The following is a 20,957-nucleotide window of genomic DNA, read 5'->3' on the forward strand; positions in this document are numbered from 1 at the left end:
ATAGGCTGCAATTCATGAAATCTAAAGTGTTAAGAAATCTTTGGGAAGATCTTTCTGCAGAACTAATTATGACATCAAATGCCTTGAAGATGTTAACACACAGCATGTTTTGTTCAGACCTTGCTAAACAAGCTACCATTTCCTCTAGAGCAAGTCCTCTAGCCTTCTAAGGAGCTACTGCAGAATAAGTAGCTAAAGGTTCCCAGCCTTAAACAGAACATGTTTGCCATCATTCAAGCTATGTATGGCTGCATTTACATATGGGTGCAAAAACGTCACAGTGGCTGCAGCATGTAGCAAGGGGTGTGGGGGGGGGGGAACAGCATTTGTTCACCCTGAGCCCTCACTGCTTCTTGTTGCCATGACGCTGTGCTCACAGCTACCCCATACATCCCCATTTGAACTCTATCAAATAAGATTTTTGCCTTTGATCCAGTTTAAAGGGGAAAGGCCCCAATAGCCCATGAGTCTTGTTCAGAATGAGTATGAGATGTGGACACTCTAATTGAATTCAGGGGCTTCCTGTGCTCCATGCAGGGGGAAATCTCTGTATGGAAGCAGCTTATATAGACACATGCAATTACTATTTCATGGTGCAAAAAACAAACTGTAAAAAGCTATTATTTCCTAACTGGTTCCTTTGTGTGACAGAACAATTTTTTTCAATTTATAGGTAAAAGTATGGCAGAGGAAGATGATATCTCTGCTTCATCTTTTATTTTCAAATGTTGGCACCTCTGAAAATTCTGGATGAAGATAAGGAAGTCTCTTGCATATAAAATTTGAGATTGAAACTGAACTCTGAGTTATTAAAAAAAGATTTCACGCTGAATTTACTGTAAACTCCTATTTTCATTATGATATGTGTTGATAGTTTTGCTCAGTATATGAGTTTGGGAGAAATAGCCTTTTTGTTGTTTGCAAAATAAATAAATAAATAAATGGAGAGGTTTAAACCAGCCAGTTTGCATAGTGATAGACTAGAAATGGGGTGGCTCGATTTCAAATCCTAACTCAGCAATGAAGCTTCTTACATAATCTTGGACCAGTCACTGTCTGCCAGCCTACCTCACGGGATAAGGATAAAATGGATGACTATGGCTTGGATCCCATCTAAAATTTCCACATGTGCAAGGGGAGGGGATATGTGCAAGAGGAGATTATATTGCAAATATACGTTGGTTACTGGAGCATATGAGAGAATTTCAGAAGAAAATCAGCTTGTGTTTCATAGATTACAGCAAAGCTTTTGACTGTGAATCACGAAAAGCTATGGCTGGTTTTAAAGGAAATGGGTGTGCCACTACATCTGATCGTTTTGATGCACAACCTGTACTGTGGACAAGAGGCCACAGTTAGAACAGAATATGGAGAAACAGAATGGTTTCCAATTGGCAAAGGTGTTAGGGAGATAAAATACATCCTTGTCTATCTCTTCAATCTATATGTAGAACATATAATTAGGAGAACTGGATTAGATTTAGATGAAGGTGGAGTGAAAATTGGAGGGAGGAACATTAACAATTAGAAATATGCTGATGATACTACATTGCAGGCAGAAAATAGTGAAGATTTGAAACAACTACTGCTGAAAGTTAAAAAGGGAAAGTGCAAAAGCAGGACTACAGCTGAACATCAAAAAGACAAAAATAATGACTACAGGAGAATTACACAACTTTAAGGTAGTGTCAGGCCTGTGTCTCAGTTTCGCTTTCCCACCGACTTGTTCCCAAGGATTGTTTTGCATTCTTGGACTCTGAAGTAGACAGTACTCCATGAGAACGGAGGCATCTCTAGACTGTTTTGAATTAAGTAATCTCATGAACCTGTCCTATGCTGCTGAATGCTGAATGCTTTTTTCTATGCTTTTATATAGTCAAGTGTATCCCAGTGCCCTCCATTGCTGTCTTAGATCCTGTATGCTCTGCTTACCTATGCTGCCAGTAAACCATCTTCCTTGGACCAGTTTGTCTCCTGCTGTGGTTGTTGGTTCTTAATAGGGCAAGTGCTGACAGGTAGACAATGAGGAAATTGAAATTGTTGAAGACTTTCTATTCCTTGGCCCCATCATCAACCAAAAGGGAGACTGCAGCCAAGAAATCAGAAGGAGATTGAGACTGGGAAGGGCAGCCATGAAGGAGCTAGAAAAGATTCTGAAGTGTAAGGATATGTCACTGGCCACCAAGATTAAGTTAATTCATGCCATCATATTCCCTATTACTATGTATGGGTGTGAAAACGACACTGAAGAAAGCTGATATGAGGAAAGTAGATTCCTTTGAAATGTGGTGTTGGAGGAGAGTGTTACGGATACCATGGACTGCCAAAAAAAACAAATCAGTGGGTTATAGATCAAATCAAGCCTGAACTGACCCTAGAAGCTAAAATGATTAAACTGAAGCTATCATATTTTGGCCACATTATGAGAAGACAAGATTCACTGGAAAAGACAGTCATGCTAGGAAAAGTTGAGGGCAGCAGAAAAAGAGGAAGACCCAGCAAGAAATGGATTGACTCAATAAAGGAAGCCACAGCCCTCGATTTTCAAGATCTGAGCAAGGCTGTCAAAGATAGGACCTTTTGGAGACTTTGATTCATAGGGTCGCCATGAGTCGGAAGCGACTTGACGACACTTAACACACACAAGGGGAGGGGCAATTTTTGCAAATTCTCCCCTCTTGAAACCCTGTATGCTGTACCGGGGGTGGGATCTCCTGTCCTCCAGGAGCAGCATTGGGGAGCATTTCAGGCTGCAATAGGTGGGGAAAGTAGGAAAATCATGCTTCTGTGGATAGAAGTCCTTTTATTGGTGAAAATTGTAGGCAGGATCGAACCCTCTCTGCTGCCCAGAGACTTGCTGGGTCAAAAGGCCCAGTGGCCACAGCCCTCATTGCTGCAAGCATATACTGAGTTTCAACGTCTCTTGTGGCACAGAGGAATCAAGGCAGCACAGAACACCTGTGTGGTTTGACCAGTGGTGCTGGTAGGCAGAGCAGGAACTAGTCTCACCTGTGTGGACCCAGGAGACGTTTCCAATCCCTTCCAGTGCCACTAAACCCCTGCACTATGTGGATTGTATTGCCCGAAGCAGCTGCCTGGGTAGCTTGGCTAGAGAACCAGCTGTATCCCAGCAGCTGAAGCTGCCCCCCATATTCTAGAGATACAGCATTGGGGAGAGGGGGAGAGGCAGACATTTTTTGCAAGATAAAAGCTGCTTCTGTACTCTATTTATTAATTTGCTTTGCTTATATCCTGCCTTTCTTCCCAATAGAGACCCAAAGTGGCTTACATCATTTGCTTCTCCTCATCTTTAACCTCACAACAACCCTGTGAGGTAGACTAGGCTGAGAGTGACTGACTCCAAGTCACCCAGCAAGTTTCTATGGCAGAGTGGAGATTCAAACCTGTGTCTCCACAATCCTATTCTGATACTCTAGCCACTGCAGCACACTGGCTCTCTTGATCTGCTGACCCGAGCTACCGTAAGTCTCCTGGGCTGTCCTTAAGAGTGCCTTTATGTTGCTAGTAGAATAAGGACTTTTAACATCTTATCTGAGTTTTTCCTTTCTGAGACTGCTTTCTTTTTGGGCTTATAAAACATACTAAGATTCTTGTATTGAATGAACTTTAAGAAATGTAGTGGCATTCCTAAGCAGAGTTACACCTTTCTAAGTCAATTTATGTCAATGGGCTTAGAAGGGCAGAACTCTGCTCAGGATTGCACTGAGAGTGTGGCTTGTGGTAGGTGGTGCCTGTCCTTTTTTTTAAATGCAGATGTCTTAAACGTGAGTTATCCTTAAAAGAGAGACACAAATTTCTGTTCGGTAGCACTAGAACAGGAAACTGATGTAGACCTTGGCTGGGTTTCAAAAGAGGCTGCCCTTGTGTCATTCAATGTGCATGTTTTATTTGGGGAACTAAAGTGAACGATGAAAGGTGGATGCCCTGGTTTGACATTAATTGCAATCATTCTGTGCCTAAGTGTTATCTGTTGGTTTGCTCCAACACACGAGAGCTGAAAGTGATGGTTTTTATTTAAACAGGGAGTCAAGCAAAAACTATTAGTAGAAATCATCTGTTTACACTAGCTCTATCTGGTTTACTAGGAGTAGATCAGTGATTCTTTATGGGGGCCCACAGATCTGGGGAGGGCATTTGGGATGTTGGACAGCCCCTTCTTCCCACTTGCCATAGGTTGACAGCTGACAAAGGAGCTGGTCCTGGTCCAATTAGGTGGAGGGAGCCAGGACTGGCTTTGGGGAAAAGGCAATCGGGACCCAGGAAAGTTATTGCTCCCAGACCTAGCACCCCTTCTCAGACCCAGTAATCCCCACCATGCCCCCAGCAATAACTTCCCTGGGTCCCATTTGCCTTTTCCCCAAAGCCAATCCTGGCTCCCTCCACCTAATTGGACCAAGAGATGCTTCAGCAGACCCCCAGAGGCAGCAGCTTTATAGTGTACTGATATCTGTAGTGAGAAGATTCAGTTGTCATTTCAGAACATCTCCAGGCCCTACCTGGAGGTTGGCAACCCTAGTGTACATAGATTTGCTGCTGACGTGAAACTGACAAAGGGAAGCTTCCAGACCAGTCAGTTTTAGCTCCTCTGCAAGCCCCCTCTTTGCAGTTTGAGCTTTCTTGTTCTTACACCCAAGAAGAGATTGCCAAGTAGAAATGAGGTATTTTCCCTCATTTTTGCAAGTCCTATGTGACAGAGATTCCCATTCCACTTCAATAAACACAGCAGCCCTGGCAAGCAAATCTCTACACCAAGCTGCCACCTCTGTCAAAAGGAACCCCCTTGTCCAGAGGCTCTTTATGGAGCACATGTGAGACTCTTTATTTGGTCCTGTGCAAACAAATAAATGCATATCCCAGGGTAACTTATTACACCAACATAGTGTAATGACAGAGGGTCAGACTAGGCTCTGCAAGACCCAGGTTCAAATCTCCACTCTGCTTGCTGGGCCAGTCACACGCATGCAGCCTAACCCACTTCACAGGGTTGTAGTGAGGATAAATGGAGAAGGAAAGAAAGTTGTAAGCCACTTTGGGTCCCCAATGAGGAGAAAAAGGGATATAAATGAAGTAAATATTCCATTGAATGTCCAAAATGTGGTGGCTGAGTATGCTTGTGTGAATGCTGACCAACTTAGGTGACAATCCAGCGCACACTTTCATGGGAGTAAGTCCCATGGACCATCGTGACACTTAACCACTGAATAAGCATGCATCAGGTTGTGTTGTCAGACACATTTTTGTGACTGTCCAGAAACTCTGGGCTACCCAGTGAATGCTGGCAGCCGTCTAAATGAACTGGTCAGCATTCATTCATGTATGAATGAAAAGTGAGAATCTTTCAGAAAATCTGAGATTGTCAGCAATCACACATCAAAATCTCTATCTCTGGGGTGGAGAATATGGAAGCATACATAACACATTTCTGCATTATTATTTTTCTGGGGTTTTTTGCTTAGCCCAAAAGTCCCTGCTATACAAGAAGGGAAGGAAATTGTGTTAAAAAGGAAATGTTGCAATTACTAGTGGAGTTACTGTAACTAATGCCTTTTCCTGTATGAGGAAGGGTTGGTACAAAACATAGCCTATACACCTTTTTTTTTTTTAAGAACAAAACAAACCGTGTCATCGCTGTGTTTAGCAGACCACTTTTGGGACAGTGATCATACTGGATGGACTTGTATTGAACACACCAGTTTCCCCCTTGTGTATCTTTTAAACTTCGCCTGCCCCGTTCTCTTTCCACTAGAACATAAGAAAGGCCCTGCTGGATCAGACCAAGGCCCATCAAGTCCAGCAGTCTGTTCACACAGTGGCCAACCAGGTGCCTTTAGGAAGCCACAAACAAGACAACTATTTTATTGAATGGGTTAGAATCCTGAATGAGTAACCTAAAAGTGTCCTTACACAATGCTTCCCCTGAACTGGCCATGTACCCTTCAAACAGAGCAGCAACACATTAGACTATGTGCTGGCTATCTCAGTCGTGAATCACCATAAGAAGTTCCTTGATAACTCTCCACCACAGACCGAGCGCACCTCTACAGTGTGTCCAGAGGTTGAGGCACAAAGACACCTTGTGGCTCACTATATTACATTACTTCTCAAGGTTGTCTTGTACCCTGGTGGTTCTCCCCTAGGGTTGCCCAGGGGCCTGAAGATCTCCCAGAATTACAAGTGATCTCCAGAGTTCGGTGATCAGCTTCCCTGTAGAAAATGGCTGCTTTGGAGAATGAATTCTATGGTATTATACCCTGCTGAAATCCCTCCCCCAATCCCTGCCCTCCCTAGATGCCATCCCCCCCAAGACTCCAGGAATTTCACAACCTGTAGTTGGCAACCCTATTGTTAGGGTTGCCAACCTCCAGGTACTAGCTGGAGATCTCCTGCTCTTGCAACTGATCTCCAGCCGATAAAGATCAGTTCACCTGGAGAAAATGGCCACTTTGGTTATTGGACCTGAAGTCCCTCCCCTCCCCAAACCCCACCCTCCTCAGGCTCTGCCCCAAAAACCTCCTGCCGGTGGTGAAGAGGGACCTGGCAACCCTACTTATTGCCCCCATATTACATCTCAGTCTCCTGTTATTCCTTTGTAGAGGCCTCATCCTGGTAGGCCACCTCAAGCAAGCCTTTCGATTGCCTCCTTTTCTCTTTAAGAGCTTTGTATTTCTTGGCTTTAGCCAACTGTCCACTGTAATTCTAGACTCTTAATAAGGGGAAATGTTTGGTTTTGAGTCCCTTGACTTGAGGCATTCACTGTAAACTGCAGTTTAGAAGGCAGGTAGAGATGTAAAAAATGAATACTGAGATGGTGGCTGAATTGATTGAGTGCCTATCAGAAGGTTATACACAATTGAATTGGCAATGCTTTGTATTGTGTTTTAAAATTATTTTTATGCAAAGTAATAATGCAATACAAGGCCTTTGTCGCTGGTAGCATTTTATTAGTCTGACCAGAAGACTGTCCAGCCAAAAGTACATGAGGCTCCCTTCTATAGGGAAGGGCCATGGCTCAGTGGTAGACCATCTGCTTGGCATGCAGAAGGTCCAAGGTTCAATCCCTGGCATCTCCAGTTAAAGGGACCAGGCAAGTAGATGATGTGAAAGACCTCTGCCTGAGACCCTGGAGAGCCACTGCTGGTCTGAGTACACAATACTGACTTTGATGGACCAAGGGTCTGATTCAGTATAAGGCAGCTTCATGTGCGGCTGAGCTCCATCTTGGAATTTTCTCTTCCAAGGCATGATCAACATACACCATTTCTCCATAAACCAACTGACTGCATTACTAAACATATTGTTAGATCTTGCAGTTACTTTTTTTTGTTAGCACAGTTTTCCATATTTTTTATACTGATCTATAATTGAAGGTGGTTTTGCCTCCCCCCTCCCCGTTAGTTTCTATGCAAAGCTTTGCTACAGTAAGTAAACTAAGAATCATCACCAGGTCAAATTCCACACCTAATCCTCTCAAATAACATAACTACCATCTGACAGATTATAGTTTTAACTGTTGGAGCTGGAAGAAAATATCCTGCACTCATTACTAAAGTTTATAATTTCTGCTTTAGTCTATAGCAATGTGAACTGGACAATTATTCTCTACTTGTGTGCAAAAAACACGCAAACCTCTGGGGTGGGGGATGGCAGCCAGGGAAAGTCTTTGTCTTAAACCCTGGGAAAAGGCTTCAACAACTAGGATTTTCACTTTTTGATTTAACAGATGGGAGGGCCAAGGCAGGCAGAGAGAGGACAGTAGCCGGTGGATCAAATGTGGCGTCAAGACCAGCATCTGCCATTCAGGGATGGAATGTGATCAGCTTCAGGTATCACCAGGGATACTCTGGTGGTTCTTGGGAGGCCTTGAAGATACTGGAGGTTACCTACCAGCTTTTCAGGCTCCGTGCTGATGACCTAAAGGCAAAGTAGACGTGGCATCAGCAGATGGTGTTTTCAAATGCAATCTGATGCTGAGCAGGTAGGTGGAGATGCCGAATCCTCCAAGCACCTCTCCCCACCACAATGTGCTCCCCAGTTGAACTACTAGATGGAGAATCATCTGGACCAGAAGCAATCTGGTGTATCATTGACATAATTTAGTAAAATAGGGGTTTTACTGGATTTTAGGTCCCAGTGCTGATTGCTTGACAGTTTTAAGTATTTTCTGGTCAGAACTATAAAATGCTACCAGCAGCAAGGCCTCAAAACCTGTTGCAATTCTGTCTTCACCTGCCAGTTTATAGTCTCCTTCCAGGGACTGAAAGAACATCAGCTCAGTTGCTCCTATACTGCCCTCTGCTGGAACATTTACACCTAATTTCTCTAAGCAAGTCTCTTTGGATGAGGTGGGGAAAACCAAGGCAGAATGCTTCTAGGCTCAATTACTGTAGAAAATATTTGCTTGCTTTGAGGATACATATCACTTCAAAATAATACCTTGCTCTAAATTAGCACCCTGCTGTCCAGTCTTCACAAGACTGGCATCTAACCCCCACTCCTTCCATGATGTGAAGAGAGCATAATGGTCAGGAATGGGGGAAGATTAACCTCCCCCAAGAGCCCCGTGGCGCAGAGTGGTAAAGCTGCAGTACTGCAGTCCAAACTCTGCTCACGACCTGAGTTCAATCCCGACAGAAGTTGGTTTCAGGTTGCCGGCTCAAGGTTGACTCAGCCTTCCATCCGAGGTCGGTAAAATGAGTACCCAGCTTGCTGGGGATAAAGGGAAGATGACTGGGGAAGGCACTGGCAAACCACCCCATAAACAAAGTCTGCCTAGAAAACGTCGGGATGTGACGTCACCCCATGGGTCAGGAATGACCTGGTGCTTGCACAGGGGACCTTTACCTTTAAGGTAGCCTTGAGTATAAGCCTAGCAGAGGAGGAAGAAACACATGGAGGTAAACATCATAGGATAGAAACCAGGAAGCCTGAAGATAATGGAATTAGAGGAGGCAAGGCTGGAAGGGCACAACTGGGGCTTGGGTGGGGCTTTTGGAATATGCCCTCCTATGGACAAGGAGGGTCGATGGCGGCCACATGACAGTGGCCCATTGGCAGGGGGGAAAGGGGGTGGAGCAACCTTCCTTTAAATATCGACACAAGCTGAGGAGGAGATGGGAGGTTCTACAGAGCCAAGAACCTTGCAGCCAGGGGATGGAGCTAAGCTTCTTTTGCTGCTCCTATCCATTCTGAGTCCAGGGAAGCTCTCAAGGACCAGGACTGTGGCAGGATGGAGGGTCAGGAGGAGGCCACGCCCAGAGAGAAGCCTCACACTTCTCTTACTCCTGACTGGAGAGCTCTGCCCGACTTTGTGAACCAAAGGAACAGCACAAGGCTCAGATGTCCAACTAATTCAATATTGTATTCAAATACGTTATAAACAAGAAATACATACTCACGAAATGAAAACGAACTGTACATTAGGCCAGAGAAAAAAACATCAAGAAAGCAGTTCAAAAATTCACCAAAATAACGTCTCAATCCTATGTGAATACAAAACTAGGGAACGGAAAAACTCATCCCTTCTCAGTAGAGAGAGCATGCGCAAAGAGCGGAGGTAGAAGTGGGATGACGTGGCTGACTTGGTTGGTTGGCCATGTGCAGTCAAGGAGAGATATCCCGCTTCGTTCACAAGGCAAAGCATATATGGTGAATAAAAAGTCCACAGTGAAATTTACAATCAACCAGCCGTACAGTTCGTTTTCATTTTGTGTGTATGTATTTATTGTTTTTAACATATTTGAATACAATATCGCATTAGTTGTACGTTTGAGCCTTGTGCTGATCTCCCAAGTAGCTCAGATCAGATAACCTTTATTGGCATAATAATATTGATGGTCACAAGGTCAGAGATAAACAGATAATACAGATCTAGATTAAATTTGAGTTTGAATCTTAACCTTAACAACTTCTGCCAAAAACTCCGCCACCTTCACCGTAACATCAGTTGTAATGTTGTTCAGCAAGACTTGGCAAGTGGATGTTCTATAAGGGACCATCCATTTGCTGATTAAGGGTAATATAATTTTTTTACGGGGTTCTTCACGTAAACGACAATCTAAGATAATGTGATGTAGGGCGTCTGGCTGGCCCATTCCGCATGGATATCCCCCAAGTATTTTCTGGGGAAAAGCTGGCAGCTAGCTGCACAAAGTGGATAGGAAATGTGCTGCTAGCTACCCCTGAACTCATAGTCACCAGAGATTGTAATGAAGAAATTGAGAACAAAGTTTATAAGCAGTCTTTCCTTAGAAAGGGCAGGAGGGGGGAATGGCTGAGAGTTGTGACTTCTGGAGTACAAGTTGTCCCGTTTGGAGGGCACAGTATCAGATTACACAGCTTCCTGGCAGCTAGCAGTTTCACTGAGGTTTTGTTTTCAGTTCTATTCACTTTTTTTTTAGTAAATGTTGATAAGGTAACTGAAGAAGTGGGGGATTCCAGCTTTGTGGTTCCAGGATGATATTGCTTCTGGTAAGTGCAAGTTGTAGCAGCTACAGCGTGTGGACCTTTGACTAGAAAGATCCCAGTTTAAATCCCCACTCAGTTGGGTTGTACAGGGTGTTCATGTCTCAGAATAATCTACTTCATAGGGGTTATGGGTGGATAAAATAGGGAGGGGAGCCCCCTAAACTCGCTTAAAGGAAGGCATCGAAATAGAAATAAATAAATTCTTAAAATGGATTAAATCTGGAGGCACATTTCTCTGACAGGAAAACAATTTTACCTTTAATGGAGAACAGTGAAATTTAGCCAACCTCAATGGAGTCTAGCCCTCAGATTTCTCATTAAGACACAGTTCTGGGCAGGTCTTCTGACAGGAGGGAGTCAGGCCCTGAGACTCATGTAAGGAAGTAACAGTCAGCCTTCTTTGATAATACTGCGGCCAGAGTGTTGACTGGAGTGGATCATAGCGACCATATCACCCCAGTCTTGTTCCATCTATACTAGTGTCCAGTTCGCTTCCAGACTGGTATTGACCTTTAAAGCCCTGTACGGCCTGGGACCAATTGCCTTCTCCCATATGAGCCAGCTTCTCAGGTCATCTTTGGAGGCCCTGCTTCAGTTGCCTCTACCATCTGAAGCTAGATTGGTGGCAACCTGAGAAAGGACCTTCTTGGTCATGGCACCGAAATTTTAGAATTTCCTCCCCAGGGAGATTTGTCTGTCTCCCTCTATTGGTGTCTTTCACCAGTAGGTAAAGCCTTTTTTTGTTTTGTCTGGCATACCCCCATTAATGGTTACTGGGTCTTGCTTGTGTTGTTAATGTGTTTTATTGAAATATTTTATAATTTTAACTGTATTTTATTGCATAAATGTATTAATTTTTTAAATGTTTGCCACTGGAAAGTGGCATAAAATGTTTTAAATAATAACAAACTAAATAAATAAAGGCTAATTCTGTTAAATTTCTACATTGGGGCTGATAGAAAGATCCCATGACTTCTGATGCAAAGACTCAGCAGAAGCTAAAGTACTGAAGACAGGCTAGTGCAGTAAATCATGCAGAGATGCAACTGACAACCCTCACTACAGGTGAGTCCTTTGGACTCAAAAAGCCTTGAAATATTTAATTATTCCTTAGTATCCTCTCTTATGAGCCACCATTTGGGAATTACTGAACTAACAATGGCTTTGAAGTAGAGGCGAGTACTGAGAATATACTTGTCCTAGCGGTAATTATACAAAACCTGTGTGCAGGCAGACTTGTATTTCGAACCATCTAGCATTTCAAACATCTCAATTTGAGGTACCGGAACAGTGATAACCATCTGTATAAAAGACACTTGCATCAAAACATGAGATCTCTAAATATAACTCAATAGGCCTTTCAAACTTATTGTTAACATATATCTTGAAATGCCTGGAACTCTTAGGTAACAATCCTAAGCAGGTATACTCAGAAGTAAGTCCCATTTAGTTTAATGAGGCTTCCCAGGAAAATGTTCTTAATTACATACTTGTAGTGTAACTTTAATATTTTGATATTTTATCTCGGTTTAGAGAACAAATTAAAAAAATTATAATCCAGGCTCTGTGGATTTAGTTGGGTATAGGAGATGCTAAGTACAGCAGACAAAAAAGTCAGAGTTCCCCATTCTTTCCTTTCCATAAAATGTATCAGCTAGACAAAAGCATGTAGCTCGATTTCCTCATCACTTGAAAAAGCCACTTATTAATCTGATATGACTCAACAAGGCTTTCTAAAGATCTGTATAATCCAAATATCATAATAACTATGAACTGGGGAGAACAAGAACATCTGAGGGGAATTCACATGAAAGAATAAAATACAGAAGGCAGAAAAACATAGAAAAAGTATTTCCAAGAGATCTGATGAGCATAAATAGTTGATGTTCTAAAAAATCCCACTCAAGTCAACCTGAATAGCACTAGAAAAGAAGAGAAAGTGACACCATAATGACAAGCAGGTACAAGTAAGTACATAAGCTGCCACCCTGCAATTTATATTTTCTCAAAAAGCAAGCTTATTTTTGAAAGTAGTGCAAGTGTTGGCTTCCAGGCTGTCCTGGATCCACATGTTCCCTCGGACTTTGATGGTGGGGAAAGCAGTGAGGCAGGGGGTGGCCACCCTCCAGATCTCCTTGAGAGACCTGCCCTGAGGAGGAGCCCACGGCAAGGCAGACAGAGGTGAGGACGACGAGACAGGGCGCCCGCGACTCCCCCACATCACTCTCCCTTTTTAGCTTTCCCACCAAAACCATCACAAGACCAGGAGAAGGGATGCTACTCCCTGAGTTATCTTTTGTGCCACTGCAAAGAGACCATCTTCATTGCTGTTCTCCATTTTCTCCTCACTTCATTCTCGAGGTTGAGGAGACTTGTTTCTATCAAAAAGAAATTGTTATCAGTAGTAATTCTGGTGAGGAATAGAATTGTCCCAATTTAAATACATAAAAGAAAATCTGCTGAACCCAGCATATCACACAGTATATCTTAATTTTAGCCATGACATTAAAAGCCTCTGAAGCCAATCTTGTGGACCGTTAACCATCTCTTTACCTGAAAGGAAGACTAGGGATTTTTTTCCACATGTGCCATCAGGAAAAAGAGGAGGCTGTCTTAAATTTGCATACTAGTTACAGTTAGGTACAGTAATAAAGAACCTTTTGTGTATAACCTTTTTAGTGGGGTTGTTGTACATTCAGGGTTATCTTCCTTTCAGGTAAATATGCCACACATAAAATTACAAGATTAAATATTCCATTGTGACTTCAAATGATCTAAGAAGACATACCTGGTTTTGATAGGACTGGTGCCACACATGCAAGGACTGTGGCATCTTTGAATCACCACTGATCAAATGCTTGTATTAATGTCTTTAAATAAGGGGCTTTAGCCTACAGTGTACTCCGTTCCGCTCAAGCAGCACATTCCATTGGCATAAGGTATGGTTGAAATCAGAAACCCCTTAGATCGATGGTTCAGATATTGCACCAGTGGAACATGCTAACTATAGCTGAGCAGGGTGGTAGGACACAACTCAGCATTTTTCAGTTTAGTCAGTTCACATATACAGCTGCCTAATATGGATGGAGTGGTAAGAAACAAAGCAGTGTACATTAATTTGTGAACCAGCTCATAACTGATTAGCACATCCCTCTTCCAGAAGTCTTATATTTTTAAAACTTCATATCCGAACACACTTTTAAACTAATTAGACAGAATGTTAGGAGATCCATGATAAGGTCTCAAGCGCAGTCATGCAAGCAGTTGGTTCAAAAGGATGGGATGAAAGCTATTAAAGACCTGGTGTAATCTCTTAAGGACTTGCTTCCCATGCATCCAGATGATGAAAAATCACAAATCTCAGTTATGGCGCAGGTGTTAGTATGAAGGACAAGACTTTCCAACCTTGTTGAACCCGTGGGCACATTTGAAATTTTGAGAGCAGGTAGCAGGCACCACAACAAAATGGCTGCCATGGGATGGGGAGGGTCAACAGAAACAATAGACTAGCATGGCTTCCCTCTGGAACTAATGCATCAGTGTTGCTTGTCATCTGTGCAGACATGAATAAGCGGTAAGGACTTTTAAAAATGTTCACAAATATATTTATTCAAGAGTAAAATAGCCTGTTTGCTATCAGCTTTAGAACAGGTAACAGGTGGCTTATTTGAACAATCTGTTATCTAGATATAAGCAAAAAAAATTATCCAATGCCCTAAGTAGTGTGTGATATGGCTTAGCGTTGTAAGCACCCCCATACTTACCAGAGGTGAAGAGGACCAGCCTGCCTGGAAGGCCTGCATACAGAATTCAGCCCCACCCCTACTAGTCAGCACAGCAGGGCAGTCTGCCCTCCAGCTGGCAGGACCACTGAAGCCAAACCTACCCAAGATGTATCCAATGTCACATTTGACCCAGCAGGGCCAGGAGAGGGAGGAACAGCCACTGCATGGGGTGTCCCTCAGCCTTTGTATACCAATTCTGGGAAGCGGGGCAGCCATTTGAAGGAGGTAGAGGGCGAGGCTGGACAAGATAAATTTTTCAACAAGAGAAATTGTGCATTTTATAGCCCGAGTTCGGACTAAACATTTTAAGACCAAGACTACAGAATTGTAGAGGAGGTTTCCAATTTCCCTAAACTTCAGTGCCCTGTTGAGGCAGATTAAGTGGAAGCTGTAAATGTGTGCCCTCAGCATTTGTCAGTTGGGTAGTTTGGTTATCTTGCACTTTTTGGCTCACATAGCTTCATTTTTCAGCTATTTATTTAACTTGTCAGCTCTCTGTGCACCTTCCAACTAACCATGTTTGTCCTTTGCTATCAGCCTTCAAGAAACCTGTGTGTTCCATTTGGCATCAGCAAGACAAGTGATCAACTATGGATTAATAAATGTATGACTTTATTTTTATTTTTTGCTTCTTGTTGCCAGCATGCCAAGGGTGTAACTTGTTGCTTGTCATATCCTATGGCTGAGAGATCTTTTAAGGAAAGGAAACAAACCCAACCCAATGAAGAGTTCTGGGGAACTCAAAAGCTTGCACACTATATCATTTTGGTCTTAATAAGTCATTACATGGCTCTTGATTTTTAGGTTTTGCAACAGATCAAGTTACACCTTTGTTCAGAAAAGCTCTGTAACCCTCCAACTTACATGTTTCCCTGGAAGTAACTTAGTTAAGTACTTAAAACTACCACAGATTATGGTAGCCCAGGAGTTCTAGAAATAGAGGGCAGATAATTCCCCATGAGAATTAAGTAACTTTCCAAATTGAGCAGTAGCATTGCCTTAACAGACAGCTGTCTTACTGATGTTAAGGTCTTTAATTCTAAGGAACAGCCTGAAGCAATTAACTCTTACATTAATCAAATAAAAAATTAAACATGTGCATTATTGGTGGAGGCATGGGCACGGCCATCAGTGACATTAATAGTACTAACCAATGCACTGATAGTACTCATGTAGCTGGTATCAAAAATGAATGAGTTACTGTAATAAGCACAGTAGGAGTATCTGGTGAAGTATTGTTTTCTCAAGGGTGGTTGGTTATTATGTTTCCATTCAACAGAAATGTTTCCTTGAAGGGCATGCAGACTCATTAAAACATAATAAAAACGTTCAGTTTATACAAGCAACAAATTTGATTATCAGTGAACCATGAATTCATAAACAAATATGAAAACTGTGTTGTAGGAATGTAACTGAAGTTTATCCTTTTATTTCTGACAGTCCTTCTGCATTTGGCACAACTGGCACCAAGAGTTTAAAATCCTTTTTGTAAAAAAGTGTACAAAAATTAGTGAGATTTCCTGTGGTACAAGCATTGAAGTTGCATTTAACTTTAGAGAGTTAACCTCCACTGAGGTCATACATGTCGCTCTAAGCCTGAAGCAGATTTAATAATAACTGACAACTGAATGCACTGATATTTCCTTTCACAAGATTTACTGGGAACAAATATGTAAAAAGCCTCATAATTGTTTAGGTAACATTTGAAAGCATCTAAAATTCCTGGCGACACTTGTAACCAGTCATTTCCTCTTGCCATTTTAAAGCATCTATAGATTAGTGACCTTGTTGAGTTAACCAATTACAACAGTATCAGTGAACCCTTAACACATGGGATCAAGAAATCCTATCAGAATAACATATCTTTGCAAATAACCATTTCAAATACAGATACTTGATCTTTAACTTTTATTATTGGTAACCTCTTCTTTAAAGCAAAAGTTATATAAAAATGGTGTATCCAATACAAGAGTCTTTAGAAGCTGTAACAGAAATACCACTTCAGTTCATCTATAAAACTTTAACATAGAAAACATTTTAGCATTATATTGAAAATTTGTCAAGGCCAACTCTTACAAAACAAAAAACCCACAAGGAGTGAAACATTTTGCACCATTAAATCAGCCATGAGATCTAAGTCTTCATTCCTGGAGCATCCTTGGTCAAAGCTTCAGTCAGTCATCTGAAACACTTGGCATTCAAGCAACCCTGAGCACAGTGCAACAGCACAAAATAGTCATACATAATAGTCCACTGGCTACATCTTAAAAGGGGGGGAAGAGCTCAATTGGCGTTTACTGTGTTAGCAGGACATAAAGTTCCTTTGAAAGAGAAAACAAATGTTATCTTTCTCAGAATTCCAGACCAGCGAGGTAGTCCAAGGGGAGGGGGGTGGAGACAAGGAGAAATCTCCTCTTGCCAAGTAGCTCCCCCCAGCCTAAGTAAGGTTATTAAGTAAGGACAACAGTCTTTATTGTCGGATCACAGACTTGTACATCAAAGCCGGCAGGCAAAAGCCAGCTGAGGAACCGCTTTTTTCAATCCACGTGCGAAGAGCAGTCTGTCTCAGTCCTAAAGTGCAGTTAATTGGATCAAGGAGGACCGGACCCAGACCAAAGAATGTGTAAACAGGGGACTGGCATTCGCCTCTCTTTTTGTCCGCTTTCACGCCGAAAGAAGAAGAAGTCCCAGCCCTGGATCTTTCTCTCCCCAACCCCCAAAATAATCCGTAGTGGAAACAGGCTCCTTTTCGGGAAACCCCTCCCTCAGCATCTGGCCAGCGGGAAGCGGCTCATCCTGACGACGGGGGCCAAGTCGACTCGCAGGATGCGCTGCGCCCTGCGCCGGTTGGCTTCCAGGCTGCGCCGGTTCCACACGTTCCCCCGGACTCGGAAGGTGGGGAAGGCGGCGAGGCGCGGGGCGGCCGCCCGCCAGATCTCCTCCAGGGACCTGCCCCGGGGAGGAGGAGGGGCCCACGGCACGGCGGGGAGGGGCGAGGAGGCAGGGGCTGCCCCCGTCTCCCTCACACCGCTTAGGGGCCGCGGCCGAGTCTCTTCCCGCCCCTGGGCATCGGGGAAGGCAACTTGGGATGGCGCCGCCTGAGGAGGGGTTGCCGCCGCCGCCGCCGCCAGGCAGCGCTTCTTCACCGCCCTCTTCGCCCCGCCGCCGCCGCCTCCTGCCGCTCCTCCCCGGGCGGCGGCGGCGGCGGCGACTCGCAGGCGCCTCCCCCTGGCGGCGGCTCTCCTCCAGGGCCGGCACTTTCTGCCCCCCGCCGCCGCCGCCGCCGCCGCGCCTCGGGGTATGTCCGGCACCACCGCCCGGCAGGAGGCGTAGCCGTAGACGTCCTTGCTGCGGAGGATGACGGGCGAGAACTGGTGCTTGAGGCTGCACAGGAAGTTCCACAGCTCGGCGTCCGAGCTCATGAACTCCGTCGACTTGGGCACCAGGAGCTTGAAGGCGTCGCCCAGCGCTTTCGTGCCGCCGCCCGAGAACAGCACCTGCGAGCGGGAGTGGACCACTTTCTCCGTCGCCTCGACGCCCGCCGGCTCCAGCCCGCCGCCGGCGGAGGAGGGAGCTGCTGCTGCCGCCGCCGCCGTCGCTCCATGGCCCGTGGTGGAGGCGGCTCCTCCTTGCTTCATTCTCCTCACGCCGCGGCGGCGGCGGCGCCTCTCGCCTCCCCTCTCCAGCGCCGCCGCCTGCCCTCCAGCGGCTACTGCGGCTGACTGGACCGTGAGGAAGAATAAGCCGCGGCCGCTTTTCTCCTCCGTCTCGCACGGCCGAGGCGCTTCCCCTCCCTTAAAAGGCTACGTGGAAAACAGCACTTTTTTTTTGTCCCCTTGGCCGCCTTAACTTCTTCCCCCTTCAACAGGGCGGAGAACAACCGATCGATATCCCACCGCCACCGCCTACTCCCGGGCGGCCGGCACAAAATGGAGCCCTTTTTAAAGCCCCGAGGTGGAACGCGACCATTTTCCACGCCCCCCTAGACCCCTCGCTTTTTTTAATTGGCCCGTTTGAATTGCATCACTCAAATGAAGCCCGGCCCGCAACGAGCAGTGCCGCCTCCCACTATGTCCACCATGGAGACCACTGGAAGTTTCTTTTCCTTGAAGGGGGAATCACAGTGCCCTCCTCTGCAGTTACTCCAGTCTAAGCCTGTTTTTTTTTAATAGAGTGTCTTTGACTGGAATAATTGTGTATGCCTGTTCTGTTATAGTATCAGATGATCTTGTGAATTACATAGAACACCCCAGGGTAGTAAATACTCTTCTTTTACATGGATGTCAATGGGAGTTGCATCCAGATAAAAGGTTTAGGGTTAAGTTATTTGGCTGAACACACCCAAATGTTGTGTCCACTTGGTCCGAAATAGTCTTGTACATCAACGCTCCTCTCTCTTGGTTCCAAAAAGTTTAGAAAACTTGACTAGCTTGCAAAAAATATTATCCATTTCGAAGGCTGGATTCCTGTTCCCTTTTATTTGGGAGAAAATGCCACCAAAATCTGTAGGACCCACTTGCATAGATGCAATCTTCAGCATGTTTCCAATTCCTTGGAAACTGTGTGTGGGTTAAGTGGGTGCAATCCTATGCATATCATTCTGGAAGTGAGCACTGGGAAATAGTGGGATTGGGATAATGCCGGCAAAATTGTGACGAAGCCCTGTGGAACTCTATGAGGAGTTCCATCAGGGGGTTACAAAAAATTTTTAATTTATTTTTTGGCTTGCTGCACTGGCAGCAAGCCGCTCTGGAGGCAGTGCAGCTGTGCTGTCTCTGGCCGCCATCTAACTACCACCCCTTCAGGATTGGGCTGTAACTTTCTCTGGGCCATTGCCATTGATATGTACTGTTTTATATTACAGAATACATGTAGAGTAGCTGGTGAGATGCAAATTAACATTTTCCACATAGCATTGAGATGCTTTGCATCAAAATCCTATAGATATGTATAGATGCAACAGCACACAGCTACGATGGAACTACATGGTGGTTGTGGATACGTAAGTATGCATATTGCCTCTCAGAAGCAATGGTTCCTTTGTGTACTTTTGTTGATACTGATTGTAATTGTTTGTAGTCATTGTCACTGCACACATAGTGCCATGAATATGTGAGAAATGTGATCTCTATAAACAGAATTTCTCCCCCACCCCACCCCGGGAGGATTCTGTGTCTTTCCATCACCACTAGCCAGGTTCTGGCACCAGGGCAAGTGGAGAACAGTTGAGGTCCTTTGCAATGTAGCTATCTGAATTCCAAGCTCTCTCTGCTCAGATAGACTGCTTTTGTTTAAAGCTGTTGGACCAAAACCTTCCTCCTGCTGCTGCTCAAGGTCATATGTTTCTGATTTTCTCCCCCACTCCCCCAAGGTATTCAATGATTAAATCAGCTCTACTATGTTCACAGGCCCACTTGAAAACTGCAATGATACCACTTCACCTGGCCTGCTGTCCTCACGAGCAGTCCAATCCTAAAAAGAGTTATACCGTTTTAAGCCTATTGACTTCAGGAGACTTAGGAGGGTGTAATTTTGTTTAGGCTTGCACTGTAAGCCACTGAGGAAACCGTTCTCTGGCTGGTCATCTACCAACTTGAAAACATCTGCCATAATTTTATATTGAAAACTTGATGGTTATGAAAACGACAATTTGTGTCAACATATTATGTTTTCTATGATGCTTATTTTATGTCCCTGTCCAGGAGGTGCCCCTGGACAAATCATTCAAAAACCTCAACTTAGTTACATTACTGTATACGGTACATTAATTAGAATACAATTAGAATATTTATTTATTTAGAATATTGCTATGCCACCTCTTCAGAGTTCTGCTTGAGTCAGCTTACAATTAAAAACCACAGTATTAAAAAAAACACAAGCCACTGGACATATGCAGCATAAAATCTATCCATAAAATGAAAGCAGACCATTAAAAAGCTGAAAAGACAAAAACCCTCAATTAAAAACTTGGGTAAAAAACGTGCATTTTAGCCTGTTGCCTAACAGAAAGTAAAATAGGTGCCAGGCAAACTTCAATGGGGAGGCTGTTCCAAAGGTGAGACAGAAAGTGCCCTGTCTCTAGTTGCCACCCACCTCACCTCTGAAGGTGAAAGAGAGCAGGGCTTGAGAGGCCAATTATAATTGGATAGTATGGGAGGAGACAGTTCTTCAGGTACCTTGGCCCCAAGTTGTTTAGGTCCTTGAAGGTAAGAACCAGCACTTTGAATTGTGCCTGGAAGCAGATGGGTAACAAGCGCAGGTCTTTCAGTCGAGGGCTGACATGATTTCTGTAACCAAACCCTGACAGTAGCCTGGCAGTTGCACTTTGCACTAGTTGAAGTTTGCAAACCATTTCAAAGGCAGCCACACACTGAGTGGATTACAGTAATCTAATTTGGATGTGATCAGAGCTTGGGTCACTCTGGCCGGATCAAGGAAGAGCCATAGCCAGCGAACCAGTTGGAGCTGATAAAAGGTGCTACGTGCAATGGAGGAGACCTGAGCTTCCAATCATAGGCCAGGATCAGTAGAACCTTAAAGCTATGAACCTGCTCCTTAGAAATATAAAACAACAGTTAACTTTTATTAGAAATACAATATAATAATTAATATTGTATGTTTTAGCAATATTTTATAACTTATTTTAATATACTAGTGAATATAAATATTGTTATCAAGTGTTAACCA

At 44.0% G+C, this 20,957-nt stretch overlaps 1 protein-coding gene across 1 annotated transcript; it reads right to left on the reverse strand.

Moving 5' to 3' along the window:
- Positions 1–17,035: 17,035 nt before the first annotated feature.
- On the reverse strand, positions 17,036–17,908 carry CCDC71L (coiled-coil domain containing 71 like). The gene has a single exon (XM_056847508.1). The coding sequence runs from the start codon at positions 17,906–17,908 to the stop codon at positions 17,036–17,038; it is 873 nt and encodes a 290-aa protein (XP_056703486.1).
- Positions 17,909–20,957: the final 3,049 nt, after the last annotated feature.

The sequence above is a fragment of the Euleptes europaea genome, chromosome 3 (assembly GCF_029931775.1).
Source record: "Euleptes europaea isolate rEulEur1 chromosome 3, rEulEur1.hap1, whole genome shotgun sequence".
Classification (NCBI taxonomy): Eukaryota; Metazoa; Chordata; class Lepidosauria; order Squamata; family Sphaerodactylidae; genus Euleptes; species Euleptes europaea.